General features: G+C 45.3%; 1 protein-coding gene and 1 pseudogene across 2 annotated transcripts; both read right to left on the bottom strand.

Moving 5' to 3' along the window:
• Positions 1-11613: 11613 nt before the first annotated feature.
• Positions 11614-12658, bottom strand: LOC100284435 (ZFP16-1). Its single transcript, NM_001157330.2, has one exon. The coding sequence runs from the start codon at positions 12567-12569 to the stop codon at positions 11943-11945; it is 627 nt and encodes a 208-aa protein (NP_001150802.2). The 5' UTR covers positions 12570-12658; the 3' UTR covers positions 11614-11942.
• Positions 12659-13526: 868 nt separating this feature from the next.
• On the bottom strand, positions 13527-15343 carry LOC112694686 (uncharacterized; annotated as a pseudogene). The gene is made up of 2 exons (NR_157326.1): positions 14142-15343; positions 13527-13959 (listed from the first exon to the last, which is right to left on the bottom strand). The product of NR_157326.1 is annotated as an uncharacterized protein (transcript).
• Between the last annotated feature and the right edge of the window lie 3238 nt (positions 15344-18581).

Below are 18581 nucleotides of genomic sequence, written 5' to 3'. Positions count from 1 at the left end.
CTACTAGCATAAAGATAAAGTAGTGAACCTATCATTGACTGATATGCCTTTTGATCAACGGACTTACCTCCTTTGTTGAGGTCAAGATGCCCATCAGTTCCCATCGGTGTCTTCACGGACATGGCATCCTTCATCCCAAACCTCTTGAGAAGATCTTGAGTGTACTTCGTTTGGGAGATGAAGGTGTCGTCCTTGAGTTGCTTCGCTTGGAATCCAAGGAAGTAGGTCAACTCGCCCATCATCGACATCTCGAACTTTTGCATCATCACCCTGCTAAACTCCTCATAAGACTTTTGGTTAGTAGAACCAAATATTATGTCATCGACATAAATTTGGTAAACAAAAAGATCACCATTGCATGTCTCTGTGAAAAGAGTGGGATCGGCTTTCCCAACCTTGAAAGCATTAGAAATAAGGAAATCTCTAAGGCATTCATACCATGCTCTTGGGGCTTGCTTAAGTTCATAGAGCGCCTTAGAGAGCTTATACACATGGTCAGGATACCTGTCATCCTCAAAGCCAGGGGGTTGTTCTACGTATACCTCCTCCTTGATTGGCCCATTGAGGAAAGTGCTCTTTACGTCCATTTGGAACAGCCTGAAAGAATGGTGAGCAGCATAGGCTAATAAAATCCTAATTGACTCTAACCTAGCCACAGGAGCAAAAGTCTCCTCAAAATCCAAACCTACGACTTGGGCATAACCTTTTGCCACAAGTCGAGCCTCGTTTCTTGTCACCACTCCATGCTCGTCTTGCTTGTTGCAGAACACCCACTTGGTTCCCACAACATTTTGCTTTTGATGCGGCACCAGGCTCCAGACTTCATTCCTTTTGAAGTTGTTGAGCTCTTCCTGCATGGCCAACACCCAGTCCGGATCCTGCAAGGCCTCTTCTACCCTGAAAGACTCAATAGAAGAGACAAACGAGTAATGCTCACAAAAATTAGCTAATCGTGAGTGAGTAGTTACTCCCTTGCTGATGTCACCCAGAATCTGATCGACGGGGTGATATCTTTGGATCGATGCTCGGACTTGAGTTGGAGGGACCCATGGTGCTTCTTCCTCCATAACCTATTCTTCTTGTGCTCCCCCTTGATCCTGTCCCTCTTCTTGAGGTACCTGTTCATCGTCTTGAGTTGGGGGATGCACCATTGTCGAGGAAGATGGTTGGTCTTGTTCCTGTAGTCCCTATGGTCGCACATCACCTATCGCCATCGTGTGCATTGCGGCCGTCGGAACTTCTTCTTCATCTATGTCATCAAGATCAATTTGCTCTCTTGGAGAGCCATTAGTCTCATCAAATACAACATCGCTAGAGACTTCAACTAACCCCGATGATTTGTTGAAGACCCTATACGCCTTTGTATTTGAGTCATATCCTAGTAAAAACCCTTCTACTGCCTTGGGAGCAAATTTAGAATGTCTACCTTTCTTCACTAGAATGTAGCATTTGCTCCCAAATACACAAAAATAAGAGACCTTGGGTTTGTTACCAGTAAGGAGTTTATAGGAGGTCTTCTTGAGGAGGCGGTGTAGATAGAGCTGGTTAATGGCATGGCAGGCTGTGTTCACAGCTTCCGACTAGAACCGCTCAGGCGTCTTGTACTCTCCAAGCATCATTCTCGCCATGTCGATTAATGTCCTGTTCTTCCTCTCTACAACACCATTTTGTTGTGGTGTGTAGGGAGCGGAGAACTCGTGCTTGATGCCTTCCTCCTCAAGAAATTCTTCAACTTATAGATTCTTGAACTTGGACCCGTTGTCGCTTCTTATCTTCTTCACCTTGAGCTCAAACTCATTTTGAGCTCTCCTTAAGAAGCGCTTTAGGGTCCCTTAGGTTTCTGATTTGTCCTACAAAAAGAACACCCAAGTGAAGCAGGAAAATCATCGACAATTACAAGACCATACTTACTTCCCCCGATGCTAAGGTATGCAACGGGTCCGAAGAGATCCATGTGAAGAAGCTCTAGTGGTCTTGATGTCGTCATCACATTCTTGTTGTGATGGGTGCTTCCCACCTGTTTCCCTGCTTGGCATGCTACACAAGGTCTGTCTTTCTCAAAACAGACGTCGGTTAGTCCTAACACATGATCTCCCTTTAGAAGCTTATGAAGGTTCTTCATCCCAACATGTGCTAGATGGTGATGCCAGAGCCAGCCCATATTAGTCTTAGCTATTAAGCATGTATCTAGATCGGCATTCTCCTTCGAAAAATCAACTAAATAGAGCTTGTCGTCTAGTACACCCTTAAAGGATAATGAACCATCACTTCTTCTAAAGATAGATACATCAATATTTGTGAATAAACAATTATAACCCATGTTACATAATTGACTCATAGACAACAAATTATACCCGAGTGATTCGACTAAAAACACATTGGAGATAGAATGCTCGGATGTGATGGCTATCTTTCCCAATCCTTTGACCTTGCCTTGATTCTCATCTCCAAAGATGATCATATCCTAAGAATCCTTGTTTTTGACATAGGAGGTGAACATTTTCTTCTCCCCCGTCATGTGGTTCGTGCATCTGCTGTCGATAATCCAGCTTGAGCCCCTGGATGCATAAACCTTCTTCTCCTTAGCCATAAGGCAAGTATGGCGTTCGTTGGGGAAGAGCGAAGATTTGTCGAAGACTGAGGCAGCCAGTCCTTCATCGTCGTAGTCGGATGAAGAGCAGTCAGAATCCCATTCCTTTCCAAGATGTGCCTCGCCCTTCGCCTTCCTGTAATTCTTCTTCTTCTCTTTCTTCCCATGCTTTTCTTGTCTCTGGTCATTATCATTATCGGGGAATTGAGCTATGAAATGACCAGTCTTACCGCATTTGAAGCAGGAGCGCTTTCCCTTTGTTTTGTTCTTGTTGGGGGTACTCCTTGTGTCCTTTTAGCGCAGTCTTGAAGCACTTGATGATAAGCGCCATCTCATCCTCATTGAGCTTGGCAGCTTCCACTTGTGCTACCTTGCTCGATAGTGCCTCCCTGTTGCTGGTTGCTTTTAGAGCAACAAGCTATGGCTCGTGGACGGGTAGCGGACCATTTAGTGCATCGTCCACGTATCGCGCCTCCTTCACCATCATGTGCCCGCTCACAAATTTTCCGAGGATTTCCTCGGGCGTCATCTTGGTGTACCTGAGGTTTTCACGAATAAGGTTGACAAGATGGGGGTCAATAACAGTAAATGACCTGAGCATGAGTCGGACGACATCATGATCTGTCCATCTTGTGCTTTCGTAGCTTCGGATTTTGTTGACCAGGGTCATGAGCCTGTTCTAAGTCTATGTTGGCTCCTCTCCCCTGATCATCACAAACCTCCTCGGCTCGCCTTCCACCAGTTCCATCTTGGTGATCATAGTGGCGTCGTTACCCTCATGTGATATCTTGAGAGTATCCCAGATTTGCTTAGCGTTGTCCAAACCACTCACTTTATTGTACTCGTCCCTGCAAAGAGATGCTAGCAAAATAGTAGTAGCTTGGGCATTTTTATGAATTTGTTCATTTATAAAAATAGGATTATCCGTACTATCAAAATGCATCCCATTGTCCATAATTTCCCAAATGCTAGGATGAAGAGAAAACAGGTGACTACGCATTTTATGACTCCAAAATGAGTAATCCTTTCCATCAAAGTGTGGGGGTTTTCCAAGAGGAATAGAAAGTAAATGGGCATTTGAATTGTATGGAATACGAGAATAATCAAAGGAGTAGTTTTGATTAACCGTCTTTTTCTTGGACGAGGAGTCATCATCGTCGTCCCTTGGTGAAGAAGAGAGGAGGCGTCGCGGTCGTAGTAGATGATCTTCTTGATGCGCCTCTTTTTCTTCCCGTCCCTCTTCTTGTGACTCGAGCCTGAGTCGGTGGGCTTGTCGTCTCTTGGCTCGTTGAAGAGAGACTCCTTCTCCTTGTCGTTGACCATCATCCCCTTACCCTTAGGATCCATCTTTTCGGGCGATTAGTCCCTCAGATGAAGAGTACGGCTCTGATACCAATTGGGAGCACTTAGAGGGGGGGGGGTGAATAGGTGATCTTGTAAAATCAAACACTAAATAGCCACAAACTTGATTATAGAAATGTTAGTGTGAGTTAATCAAGTTGCTATGAAGCGGTCTTCTTGTGAACAAAGCAGTAGTAGAGAAAAGCAACACAAGAGACATGCGATTTTTATCCCGTGGTTCGGCCAAGTAACACTTGCCTACTTCCACGTTGTGGCGTCCCAATGGATGAGGGTTGCACTCAACCCCTTTCAAGTGATCCAATGATCAACTTGAATACCACGGTCTTTTCCTTTAGAGTATTCTTCCCGTTTGAGAGGAATCTCCACAATTTGGAGCCTCTCACCCTTACAATAGAGATCATAAAGAAGCACAAGAGTGAGGGAGGGAAAGCAACACACACAAGACTCGAATCCGCAGCACACACACGCACACAAGCCAAGACTTGAGCTCAAAACACAGCACAAGGAGTTCGCAACTCAATGGAGCTCAAATCACTAACACAATCAATCAAATGCGCGGAGGCAGAGTCTGGGAGTCTTAGGTGGTTCTTGAATGCTTGGTGTACTGCTCCATGCGCCTAGTGGTCCCTTTTATAGCCCCAAGGCAGCTAGGAGCTGTTGGAGATCAACTTGGAAGGCAAATCTTGCCTTCTGCCGAGTGGTGCACCGGACAACTACTGTTCATGTCCGGTGCACGATTTCCTTCCATATCGGGCGCAGCCGACCATTGGTCCTCGGGACCGGTTGGTGCACCGGTGCACACCGGACAGTCCGGTGTGCCCAACCGACCGTTGGCGCGGGCCACGCGTCGCCCGCAGATTGCGCAGCCGACCGTTGGCCGCGAGCGCCGTTGGCTCACCGGACAGTCCGGTGCACCACCGGACAGTTCGGTAAATTTTAGCCGCGGCGCTTTATTCTTTCCCGAGAGCGACGAGTTCGTCGCCGAAGAGTTGGGCGCTGGCGCTGAGGACTCACCGGATAGTTAGGTGCACCACCGGACAGTCCGGTGATTTTTAGCAAAGTCGCCCGACCGATTCCCGAGAGGAGCCAGTTCACCATCGCGCCAGCCTGGGGCACCGGACACTGTCCGGTGCACCACCGGACAGTCTGGTGTGCCAGACCGGTGCTGGTTTTTTTTGCTGTACTTAGCCAACTCTTCTCTGATTCAAATATTCTTTTCTTGGCACTGTTTCTGGCACTCAGATAAACATGTTAGTATTTAAAAACAATTCACTAAGTCTTGAAACATACCTTGTTCTTTTATTTGCGCTTCTCACTCATTTAGCACATAAGAACTCAATCAATTTGTGTTGGGCATCTAATCACCAAAACATTTATAGAAATGGTCCAGAGGCACATTTCCCTTTCAACAAGACTCGGCAAAGAAGTTTTACCGGTTCCCAGGTGTGCCTTCTTTGTCGAGTACTATGGTCTAGGCACTCGGCAAAGTACCTCTTTGCCGAGTGTTACACTTGGCAAAGTGACCAGAATACTCCTTTTATTTGTTTTTTCTATTCCTCCCAAACAAACAAAAGATATATCACATAATCATCATATATACATCACAAACATCACATAATCATCACATACATCAAACACACGACATAGCTCACGAAGATCACATGTTTCTTCACAAAGATCACAAAGTCACAAGTACCACAAAATAGTTCACAACACTAAATATCCAAAGTCACAAGTACTCACATAAATAAGTCCACAAACATCCAATATATGGCATAAACATGTCTCACAACTAAGTTTAGAAGAACATCAGCAAGGTGGGCGACTGGACTGGTTCGGCGATGGGCTGGACGATCCATGAGGGTTGTTGGATGTCATAGATTGTCCCTGCATAGAAAAGAGATTGTATGTGTTATACTAGATGAATATATATCATGCAAGACTAGAATTTTGATACTCACAAGAGTATAGAACTGAGCAGGGTCAGCTGGAGGGAACAACGGAGGTGGTGGAGCAAAACCTTGTGCGGCGCCAAGGCTCTACATGTACTGGAACATCTCTGCCATTCTCTGTTGATCTGCAAAGCGAGCCAGCCACTCCGCCTCCCGCTCCACCCTCATCCTCTCCTCTATCTCCATCTGTTCCCTCCTCTCTTCTTCTAGTTGGACCTGTAATATTTCACCCAATGTTATAATAACTCAAATAGAAGGTATATAACTCAAGGAATGACGAGTTATATAAGCACTAACCTAGAGTTATTGTATCTGATGATGTGAGTTATCCTGCCGAGGTCGTATTGCTGGGCTCGTGCTCGTGCTCCTTGCTCGCACCTGATATATATATATAAATATATATATATATATATATATATATATATATATATATATAAATTCAATGGAGACCAGATAGGTTTCTACACATGATATCATGACATTTTGAAGCCTATCATGTTGTACTAGCATAAACCTATCATGTTGATGTTTTCTTTCAGAGAATGTTTATGGTAGATGTTTGTTATTTTCGTATGCAAGAAATTGTAAAAGGCTAAAATATTTTTGTTTCCATAATAAAAAAATGCATGAAGAGCTATTGAGATGCATCGTTCTTGCTAGTCGGTCGTATATGTACCCTATCTCAGATTTTATTGTTGATTCTTTTCCCTCTTTAAAATATAAGTCGTTTATTAGTTTTATCCTTGCTCAAACCTGTCTAGTTATAACCAATGCAAGTCTACAAAAGAAGAATATACACAATACTACAAAACTCAGATTAATTATATTTGTTAAATCCAACAAGAACTCTCTCCATAATACGTTTTTATATAGGTATTAGAGTATTTCTTTTGTCAGATCTACAGAAGCAGTAGGGGTGGAAGTTGAATAGGTACACGTAGAATTCAGATAGCTATTAGTCGGATATTAAATTTTTCATCGAGTGCTGATGACGATATGGATTTGAATTTTCACGCACGCAGATACAATAAAACAAATAGTTCATATCCAAGAGATCTAGTGCTAGGTTGGCTGCAAAAAAATTTGAAGTTTGGGAGAAATAGAAATGGCATAGTCAAAGCCCAAGAAATTCTAATTGCTAAGTTAAATAATTCTGCTTCAAATCACTTTCAAAACTCAAAGGCATTAATTTCTAATGACCAGGTGGATTTGGTTGAGCAGCTTGCGAGGCATTTCTCTAGGCCTCTCACTAAGGATCAAATGGAGGCAATTATGGAGCTGGTAACTCAGGGAAAGGAAAAGGAAGGGACCAAGAAGAAGGGCAGCAAGGTGACACCTCTCAAGGCTCCCATCATCGAGGGAAAGGAAAATAGTTTCTGACAGAGCTGCGCAGTATTCGTAATATGATGAAGCCGGAATGGTTGATTTTAGGTGACTTTAACATGATAAGGAGAGCAAGGGAGAAGAACAAAGGTTCAATTAATAGAAGAGTGATGAGACAATTCAACCACACAATTGACTATCTTCAGCTATTAGAGCTCGATCTCAACGGTAAATTATACACTTGGTCAAACGAACAAGACGTCCCTATGATGACTAGGATTGACAGATTTTTGGCAACTACGGAGTGGCATGATTTTTTTCCTTAGGCCATCTGCAGGCCATTGGGACCATGACCTCAGATCATTGCCCTTTAGTTATGCAAGTTTCTCTGCCTTTAATTTCTATAAGGGGTTTAGATTTGAAACTTTTTGGACAAAAATTGATGGGTTCAATGAGGTGGTTTAGTAAGCGTGGACATCTAGTGTTAGCTCCTCAGATTCCATCCTTCTCTGCATGTGAAAATGTCCCGAACGGCTAAAGCTCTACTGATCTAGAGATGAAAGACTGTAGCCAATTTTAAAGTGCAACTAGCAATCATTCAGACCATACTTATTCTCCTTGAGAAAGCGTAGGAATCCAGACAACTCTCTGGGATGAGCTAGAGTTCAGGAGAAGTCTAAAAATGAAAATCCTCGGGCTAGTGTCAATCCAAAAGGCAAGAGCTCGACAACATTCCAGACTTGTCTAGATGCGCTTGGGTGATGCAAACACAAAATTTTTTCACTTGATGGCAAATAACAGAAGAAGAAAAAATTTTATCAGTTCGCTGGTTCGAGACGACAGACTGCTCACTAGTCAGGAAGATAAATTGCATGATGCCCATCATCACTTCACTGAAGTTATTGGCAGGAGGGGTACTAGACAATGTGTTGTTCGGTGGGGCAACTTAGGCTATAGTCCTTTTGAGTTATCAGACCTAGATTCTACGATCAACGTTGATGAGATTAAAAATGTGGTTATGGGGATGCACTCTGAAAAGGCGCCCGGACCAGATGGTTTCATAGGGATATTCTATAAGTGTTGTTTTGAGCTGATTAAAGACGATCTATTCAATGCAATTCATGATTTCTATCACCATAGATGCAAAAGCCTGCATCTCGTTAATGAGGCAAATATCACTCTTTTACAAAAAAAGGGAAGGGGCTGACAGGATTGACATGTTTAGATCGATCAGTCTCATCAACAGTTTCATGAAAATATTAACCAAGATTTTAGCAAATAGACTTGCGCCAAGAATGAACTAGATCGTCTCCACTGCCCTAAATGCGTTCATTCAAAAACGATCAATTCATGATAATTTTCTTTACGTGCAAAAAGTTATTCAGAAACTTCATAAGAGCAAACAGCCAGCATTTTTTGTCAAGCTTGACGTATCAAAAGCTTTCGATTCCATCAACTGGGCATATCTGTTAGAGGTTTTAAGAGCTTTAGGATTTTCTCAGAAGTGGAGGGATTGGATCGCCACATTATTGGGCTCTTCCTCCTCAAAAATCATAATCAATGGTCAACAAACAAAGGCAATCAAGCACATGTGTGGTGTACGTCAAGGGAATCCGCTATCCCCGTTCCTGTTTATTTTAGCAATGGACCCTCCGCAGAGGATGATTGAGATGGCAGCAGATGCTGGGCTTCTGGGGCGGGTTCTGCCCAAAATGGCTAAGCTGTGTTGTTCTCTTTATGCTGATGACGCGGGAGTGTTTGTTAGAGCAGATAAAGAGGACTTGAAGGTTCTGAAAAGGATTCTGGAAGTTTTTGAAGGGTGTTCAGGGCTGAAGATCAATTTCGATAAAACTGAAATTTTCCTGATTCGTTACCCCAGACTCTATGGCTAGATCTGATGGATGTGTTCCCTGGCAAATACTCAAAATTTCCGGGGAAGTATATTGGTCTGCCGCTTCATTTCAGGAATGTTAGGAGAGTTGACGTTCAACCACTAATTGATAAAATTAATAATAGGCTAGCAGGATGGAAAGGCAGGCTGCTCTCAAAGGCAGGTAGAGAAACCTTGGTTAAAGCGGTGTTATCTGCTCAGCCTATTTACCATCTGACGGTCTTTCCGGCGCAAAAATGGCTTCTTAAAAGAATTGACAAGTTAAGAAGAAGCTTTCTTTGGAAAGGGAATAGTCCAGAATTTTGCAGCGGGGGTCATTGCTTGATTAACTGGCCCACAACTTGTCTGCCAAAGAATAAGGGGGGTCTGGAAATACTAGACCTGGAGCGTTTTGCAAGAGCGCTAAGACTAAGATGGTTGTGGCTACGGTGGACGGTTAAAGAAAAAGCATGGGTTGGCTTGCAATTACCATGTGACAAGGCGGATGTGGATCTCTTCAACGCATCAACAATTGTGACTATTGGTAACGGGAAGATGGCAGACTTCTGGGGATCCAGTTGGATTGAAGTCAGGCTCCAAAGAATATGGCACCAAATCTATAGAAGAAAGCAAGAAGAAAGAACATCACGGTGTTCAAGGCTCTTCGAAACAATTACTAGATACAGTTCTGTGCGCCTTTCACTCGGGAGGAGGAAGTGAGAGAATTTGTCTCACTCTAGCATTCAATCAGCAACACACATGGCCTCAATGATCTCGAAGACACCATTTCTTGGAGATGGTCGGCAGATGGGGAATACAGTTCAAGTAGTGCCTACAAAATTCAGTTCACCATGAACTTCTATACAATTAAAATCAATCCCATTTGGAAAGCAAAAACTGAACTAAAATGTCATTTCTTTGCTTGGACATTGTTGCACAACAAAATCTTAACTTCTAACAATCTGCAAAAAAGGGGATGGCCTAGCAATCCATATTGTTCTCTTTGTAATTTGTCTCCTGAGACAGTGACACATCTCTGTAAGGATTGCCCCTTCGCTGAGGAAGTGTGGAGCATGATCCTGTCTTTGGCTGATCTGTGGTTCCTTGACGGTATTTCAAAGACGGGAACACTGCACACGTGGTGGCTTAGACTGAGGATGCTCTGTAGCAAGCAATCAAGAAAAAGTTTCGATGGCCTTCTAATTTATTTCTGGTGGAGCTTATGGTTGGAGAGAAACAACAGAATCTTCAAGAGTCAACAGAGAACAACAGAGCAAGTGGTGTAGATGGTGAAAGAACTTGGTGGAGGTTTAGCTTGTCCGTAGCGGCTGGGTGCCTGGTCAGGGGGGTCGGGTCTTTGTTTTTTATGCGTCGGTGTTGTAACTACGGCATGATTGGCAAGTTGTTTTTGGTTTTTGTGCCAGCTTTTGTAAAGTTCTTTTTTTCTCCTCCGTCTAATATATTGAAATGGCAAATCTTTTGCCTTTTCCTTTCAAAAGTATCCAAATTTATATTTCGATATTTATACTATACTCAATTCAGTCATATGAAGTACCTAAATCTTTTTATCCATATATAGTTTTGCTAAAAACAATGTCATTATTGTGCAAATATAGCTTAAAGTAAGAGTATACAACACTAAATAACCTCTAATGGACACAACATTAATAATACTAGAATTAATATCACCGGTCGTCATACAAAAAATAGTTTCAACTCCTCCGTCCACAAATATTTGTCGTTCTCATTTCTCGAGGAGTCAATAATTTTTAATTTTGACTATATTTATATAAGAAAATATTAATATTTATAGCACATAATTAGTATCATTAGATAGATCTTTAAATCTATTTTTAGTAAAATTATTTGAAGATATAAATATTGCTAATATATTCTTTAAATCTAGTTAAATTTGAGAAAGTTTAACCGACACGAAAATCTATTTTTAGTAGAATCCATTTTTTATTTAGATACTTTGTTGTATTCTAGGAAGGAGGAAGGTGTAATATAATAGTTTTTTTTCCTAAATCCTAACAGTGCATACATGGTTCAGTCTCTTTCTGGAGAAAGCAATTATATTAGATCAACTTTCTTAACGGTAATGATTACATTATAATATGAAGAGAAATTAGTAGCCTCACAAAAACAAAACTCCACCCTTCATCCTCAAATATTAGTCGTTTTGGCTTTTGATTTTATATCTATATTAAATAGATATAAAAATCTAAATACATATATAAAACAAATATATTAATTATTATATGAATCAACTAAAAAGGTAAAACGAATTTTATTTTAAGACAGAAGGAGTAGATTGAAGACTAGCTTTGGTCGATTTCGACGTCAAGTATACGGCAGATTCAAGTCATGTGTCATGTCAGCTAAGATACTATAAAGGGGCAACTTAATATATATAGAGTCAGGCCGGATTACCAACTGAAGAAACCCACAACCACAAGCTCTGTATATATAATGTTTATCTTGCTCAGATTAAATAATTACAACGATCAAAGCCATTTTGACCAAAGGGTTTTTATCCATAATAACATGAAACCCAAGGCAAAATAAGCTAGCTTTGGTGGAATCAATCCTCCAGATTATCCACCGAGCAGCTCAAAGACATCCCAAAACCTTCATGCACATCAGCCAAGCCCATGCATGCATTAGGCACCTTCATTCTACTACTGCTACAAAATGTGGATTTCTCCCCCTCCGCCCAGAAGCAAATGAGGAAGAAGATTCCAGAAAAGAAAAGAAAAGAAAGAAGAAGAAGAAGAGACCGGTGCACCAGTAGTACGCGGCAGGGGAGAAGAATCATGGAGCTTGGTGGTATATATCTATCTATCTAGTAGCCAAGGCAGTCGACGGCCATGGTGGCAGTGTCGAGGAACTGATGGAACGTGATCCCCGTGGCGGCGGCGGCATTGCGGCCACACTCCGCCTCCACCGCGTCGCGGCCGTCGTCGCACGGCGGGTAGTTGAGGTCGAGCCACAGCCCGCCGCCGGGCTGCTTGACGCCGCCGTGGTCGTGGCGGATGATGCCGACGACGTCGCCGTCCGGCTTCTCGTCGACGACGATCCTCGTCGTCGCGGGCGGCACCGCCGGCACGCCGCCCGTCATGGCGCGGTGGCGCCTCATGTGGCCGCCAAGGGCCTGGCCGATGGCGAACTCGAGGCCGCAGACGGAGCAGCCGTGCAGCTTGGGCTTGGCGAGCGAGGGGTCGCCGGCGCCGTCCCCGTCCAGCCGCGGCTTCTTGTGGCTGGCGCGGTGGCCGCCCAGCGCCTGGAACGACGGGAACACGCGGTTGCACGTCTTGCACACGAACACCCGCTCCGGCGCCTGCCGGTCCTCGCCGCGCTGGCCGCCGGCGAGGCAGGCCGACAGTGGCAGCGCCTGGTCCTGACCGTGCGAGCGCGACATGAGCACCAGCATGCGCGCCATCTCGCTCTCCTGAACTGCAAACCTCTTCATCAAATGCTTGCACTTGTGAATCAGCTGATGAGCTACTGGATCGCGATTCGAGGCTAACAAGAAAGCTATCTATCTATATATATCTGGATGAAGGAGCATCAGATCACTGAGCAGGCGTATTTATAGGCCGAGCATTACAAACGCCAAGCATAAATTAATAGTCCAGCCGCCAATGGGTGTCAGTCACTCAGCTCTATAACTGTTAGTATTAGCTAGGCTGGAGCTGGAGCTGAAAGGGTTAAAGATAAACAAATCACAAGCTGGCTTTCGAAGGAGACGAAGAATCAGTTGGCTTCTGCATGCTTACTGACACGGAGTTGTTTTATGTGGATCGATTCGCAGCTGCGGCGTGCAGTAGCGACGATGATTGGGCACAGAGGCAAGTGCAGACGGCGTCGATTCGCGCCGAGTCGACGCCGTGCCACGGCAGCACACGCATGGTTGATGAACCATGGACAGATTCCGTTGGAGGGACAGAAAGAAGCTTCGGCTGGGAATCAGATCAGGATTAATTGTTACTGACTCAGCTGCTTCTTCTGACTTTTGCAGTTCATGGCTTCTACGAGGGCTTGGAGATAGATTACGTCCGGTCAATGGCTGCTTCGTCTCTGGAAACCTGTCCTGTTCTTGTACAAACTAATCCTCTGAATCCTTTTAGACAGGATACTCTCTCTGATCGAGAGGACGATGGACTGTATATCATGCATCTCCGTTTCTATGTTTTAAAGCCATAGCTTCCATATCCAGTCTCTGAATCACCACCAGAAAATGGTAGAAACCAATCTAGCTAGTATCAAGAAAGAAAAGCTGGTCGTTCGTACTTACTGTCAACAAGAAAGTTACAATTCGCATTCCAGAGAGAGTACAAACAGTGACGAGATGGTTAAGAGTTGAGATATCTAACACTTCTAGAATCTCATAGCCCCTGAGGTTGAATAATTAGGAAGTGTTTGGTTTGAGAAATCACTTCATCTAAGATGTGAGTCTATTTCTCAAATTTGGTGAGATGACATCATTCCTCATGTTAGTACTAACTAGAAATCATTACATTGCTGCCAACACACCGTCTCCCACTGAATTATCACTTATTGCAATGGCCCTGCAGACATCCTCTGTCAGCTCAGTTTTTTTTTAAAGACAACTAGGCCAACAGGCCAAGAGAAAAACACAAAAAAGATTACATCGACATGCTTACAAAGGCACACACACTCACATGTGTGTCCATTTATATATCCAGCCTGTTCAATGACAAGATCACTAAGCGTCTCATCGCTGCTCCAAATGACGCATTAATAAACAGTGACTTGTGTCTGGTCGCTTGATCCCCTTCGTCATGAGTTGTGAGTTGTGACCTCACGACGCTGCTGCTGCTGCTCGTACTAGTGCACCACTGCTTAAACCAGAATAGAATTAGTGAGTAATTGGATGGTTGTATCAGCAGTCTGTACTGTACACACAATATCTAATCTAACTAGTATAAACATGCATATATGCTTAGCAGGAGAGGACTGCTGCTGCTGCTGCTGCCGTGTAGCAAGCATCAGAAAGAAGCATGCCTCTTCCGATCTGCACCTGCTTGATGATACTTCACCATCTGAACGGCCACATAAACAACCCATCCGAGTAGTGAGTGGAATCCGAGGCCAAAATCAAACTCGGACTTGCCGGCGATGATTGGTTGTGTATGCCGACGTCGCATCGCTTGATTGCACGGAGCACACCAATTATTGCCTGCTGCTTGATGTAAGCAGAAAAGGAACTCGGTCTAGTTTATACGTAGACGGTAGTCCTCTTCTTCTGCTTGTTGCAGCATGCAAACGCGAAAACCTAGAAAAAAATGTGTTTGGTATGGTGCTAAATATAGATGTCCAAACGGGCGGCCCGGCCCGGCCCAACCCGAGCCCGACTCGGCCCGGCCCGTTTAAGCCCGGCACGGTTAGGCCCGACCACTTAACCGGGCCGTGCCGTGCCGCCCGACGGGCCCATACCTCTTCCCGAGCACGGCACGGTATAGGCCCGACCGTGCCGGGCCGGCCCGAATAGCACGGCCCATTTAGTAGCCCGTGCCGGCCCGAGCCCGCAAAAACACAAAACTATATTTAGCAAAAAAAAAACCTAAAACGACAGCACAAAAACCGTAAAACAAAAACCCTAGAACAAGAGAGCTAGCTGACTGGGGCCCCAAATTTTCTTCCACGTCACAACTTTGAGACCTCGTTCACCTCCACTTGTCCCCCAACTCCTTCTCGGACCAAATCCATGTGACGATGATGGCAGCAACCAGGGCTGCGATCGTGATTAGAAGCAGCGCGTAGCTGAATTCGTCGGTGAGGGAATCGTAGGTCCTTGACAGGGCAAGCTGGATGTAGAATAGATCGACGTCGTATGTAATGCTTAGAGACACAGGCATCTGGACACTCGGAAACGTGTATCGCCCATTAGCAGAAACTAGATTAAACAACGAGAACTGTAATGCTTAGAGACACAGGCATCTGGACACTCGGATGCGCCGTCATCAATGCATGCTCCTGCTGCTGCCCCACACGCCCTGCGTCGTCGCTGTTGCAGGACGCCGAAAGGAGCGTCGGGAGGAGGGAGCACCGAGCAGGGAGCCAGGGAGCATCTAGAGGAGGGAGCAGCCGAGCAGGGAGCACCGGGAGGAGGAGCAGGGAGCGCCGCGCCGAGAGGAGGGAGCAGGACGCCGGAGGGAGAGGGATCTGAGAGGCCGAGTCGCCGAGACCGAGAGCCGCCGCACGGAGAGGCAGCAGGACGCAGGAGGGAGAGTGCGTTAGGGTTAGGGCGGCCGGACGCGCAAGATTTATACACGGAGACGGAATACGGTGCGGGCGTGCTGCGGGCTGCGGCGGACTGCGGAGTTGGGCCGTTCAGTGTCCGCGTAAAGCAGCCCAGGAGCCAAGTTGAATTGTTGAACGGGCCGGTTTGAAGGCCCGGCCGATAACGGGCCGTGCCCGGGCCAGCCCAACGGGCTCAAATGCCTGTCGAGCCCGGCACGCTCTCCGGGCCGGGCTCAGCCCGGGCCCGTTTCAATCCGTGCCGTGTCGGGCTCGTGTCGTGCTAAAAAAACGTGCTTCGTGCCGGGCTAACGGGCCACGTGCTTTTTGGACATCTATAGTGCTAAACACGGACGGACGGATGCAGCGGTGAGGCGGGCCAGTGGGGTCCCGATCACATAGAGCCCCCTAAAACGTCCTCTAAAATTTGATACCATATTTCTCACTATGTGTATTTTATGATTTTTATTGCTCGTCGATGCTTCAATATAAAACTACTATTTCAAATTATTATATCTGGTTATTGTGATAAGTTTAATGAGATTATGTTGTTGTAACAGTTTAGTTCGGTCCCTTCTAAGAATGTTTCTGGCTCGCCAAAGCATAGGCTTCTGCTGCTGGAGAGGGTTCAATGGATTAGGATCTACTAGGAGTTCATGGCGTCTCCAACTGCGCCACACGGTGGCAGTGTTTGACGGGGATGAAATGGAATCTTGCTCCTGTTCACATTTCAGAGAGAAGATGTTAGACCGACCCCTTTTTTTTATATATCAGGCGTAGCGTATCACACTGCAGGTCAACCAACGTAGGACGAAGTGCAGTGCTGAAGATCCTATGAATGAACACAGACAAAAAAAAAATTGTCACTGGATCAAGTTTGCATCAGATAGCAACGCTGAAAAATGGCACTGATCGAATCAACTTTTTGCCGCGTCTTCTGTTGGCAATCCAAGGATGAAAGAGTTTGCAAAGGACAGTTGGCAAGATGGCCGGCCCCTTGTGCTGCCTGAAGCAACACAACCCCTCGCCACTCACCAGTTCACAACGATTCTTCTCACAAAGTTGTCGTAATAGATTCAGAAAAAAACACGTCGACGCAGACACGTCGAGCGCAGCCGCAGAGCACGATGTTCAGTTTGCAGCTCGCTTGCAAGCATTATTCTTCTTTAGCGGCCGCTGATGATTGGTGCTCGGAGCCAGAGTTCTACTTGCCGCTGCAACTCCACCTCATTCGCCGGGACCTACTCACGGTGAGCTCTGCAACAGGAGACAGAGCCATGGACGCTGCATAATTAAAAAAAAATATACTTCTTTTCTCTCTCTCTCAGTCTCTCTTTTCGTGTGCCTGTGTCTGTCCCTCTCAGTCTGAGCTTGCATCTCGAATTTTTGCGCCTGCAATTCTCCGCATATATAAGAGACCCAAAGAAGGATTTTGCTTCGTGGTTTGCTTCATGATCCCGCAACATCAGAAACCCAGGATCCATCTGGTTGTCAAACCTATGAGGGGACTATTTCCACCTGCTTAGGCTTCGGGGGGGCCCAATGGTTAAATTTTGCTTCTGTTGACTTGCTTGCTAGCTACATTTCATAAAACCAGAGTTCTTGGTCCTGCTAGCTACATTTTAATCAAAGAACAAATCTGGTTCTTTACCCCCCCTGGCGCAAAATATATAAAAAACAATTCCTTCTGCCACATTGTGGAACTTGCTGACCATAACTTCTCATAACTCCTCCTCTGGATCAATTAGAGCCTGTTCGTTTTAATCTCAATCAACGTGGTTTGGATGAAATTTGGTAGGCGTAAATTCCAAGCAAGTCAAAATCATTTTCAGTCTCACCTAATCTATATGGGATGACGATAACCAAACAATGGATTAACGGGATTAGGAAAACCAGTGCATTGTGACAGATAACAAGGCGAAAAGACAGAACTGGCATGTTCTTTTTTTTAATAAAAAAAACTAAGACGCAGTTGTCATGTGCGTGTGTGTGTGAGAGAGATAGAAGTTGAAAACAAAGCAATGGAAGCTTGAGCTGTTTCTGTTTTCTGCATCTTCTTCTTCTTTCTCTGAATATCTTTTGTGGCGACGCAGTCCTCCGACGAGCAGCAGCACTACTTGAGCTAGCTACTGCTGGTTTTCAAAAGGGGTTGGTTGTATACAATATAATATATGATACGATACGCATGCGTGCGTCGTCATGGTCTTTGCAAGTGCGATTTCAGACTGCGGAAGGCCAGGATATTCCTCGGGGATCAAGGGGGGGGGGGGGGGGGGGGGGGGGGCAGATTAGCGTCCCCTGCTGCTTAAGAGCCAAGCATGCTGTTTTTCTTTTTTCTGAAGAAACGAGGAAGAAGAGTCAGGACCTGCGCGCTCTCCCAAATTAAGTACTGATGACATGATTTTCTGAATATACAAGAAATTTCCGATTTTTTTTGTATTTTAGCCTATTTTATAAAAAAAATCACGTTTAGACCCCTCGACAACTTAATGGCAGTTTTGAACTCTTTGTTTGGCGCCATGAGCCGTGATGCCGAGCTAACACATCTCGACGCCACAGATCTTGGCGTCGAGATACCTGCCGCGTTGGCCAGCGAGGGCTAACGCGACGTGGATCTTGGCGCCGAGCTCAGGCCCCACCACAAAAGCTCGGAACTAAAGTATCTTCCCGCGGGCCGTTCTCTCTCCCTGCCCCACTGAGCTCTCTCCCCGCCGAGGTGCCCCACCACCAAGGGAGCGCCGCCACCGCCGCCAAGGCCGCCATCGCACCACCACCACCAAGGCCACCGCCCCGCCACCGCGACGCCGCCGTCGCGAGACCGGCCACGCCGCTTAGCCCGGCGCGCCGCCATGTCCGCGCCGCAAAGCCACTCCACCGCCGCTGTAGCGAGGCCGGCCGCGCCTCCAAGCCCGGCAGGTATTTTTTTCAAAGTTTTTTAGTTACTTAGCACATTGTTTAGTATATGGAGGAAAGTTAGTGAGTATATAGTTAGTATATGGTTAGCATTTTGTTTACCTAACCATATAGTTAGTGATTATATAGTTAGTAAATTGCTAGCATATGTTTAGCATATTGTTAGTATATTGGATGGAGGAAAGTTAGTGAGTATATAGTTAGCATATATTTAGCATATTGTGTTAGCACATTGTTTAGCATAAGGTTAGCATATTGTTTAGTATGTAGCTATCGTGCATTTTTCTGTGTTGGTTAGTGTGCATGG

This window comes from Zea mays, chromosome 6 (assembly GCF_902167145.1).
Source record: "Zea mays cultivar B73 chromosome 6, Zm-B73-REFERENCE-NAM-5.0, whole genome shotgun sequence".
Classification (NCBI taxonomy): Eukaryota; Viridiplantae; Streptophyta; class Magnoliopsida; order Poales; family Poaceae; genus Zea; species Zea mays.
This window is presented reverse-complemented; position numbering and strand designations above follow the sequence as displayed.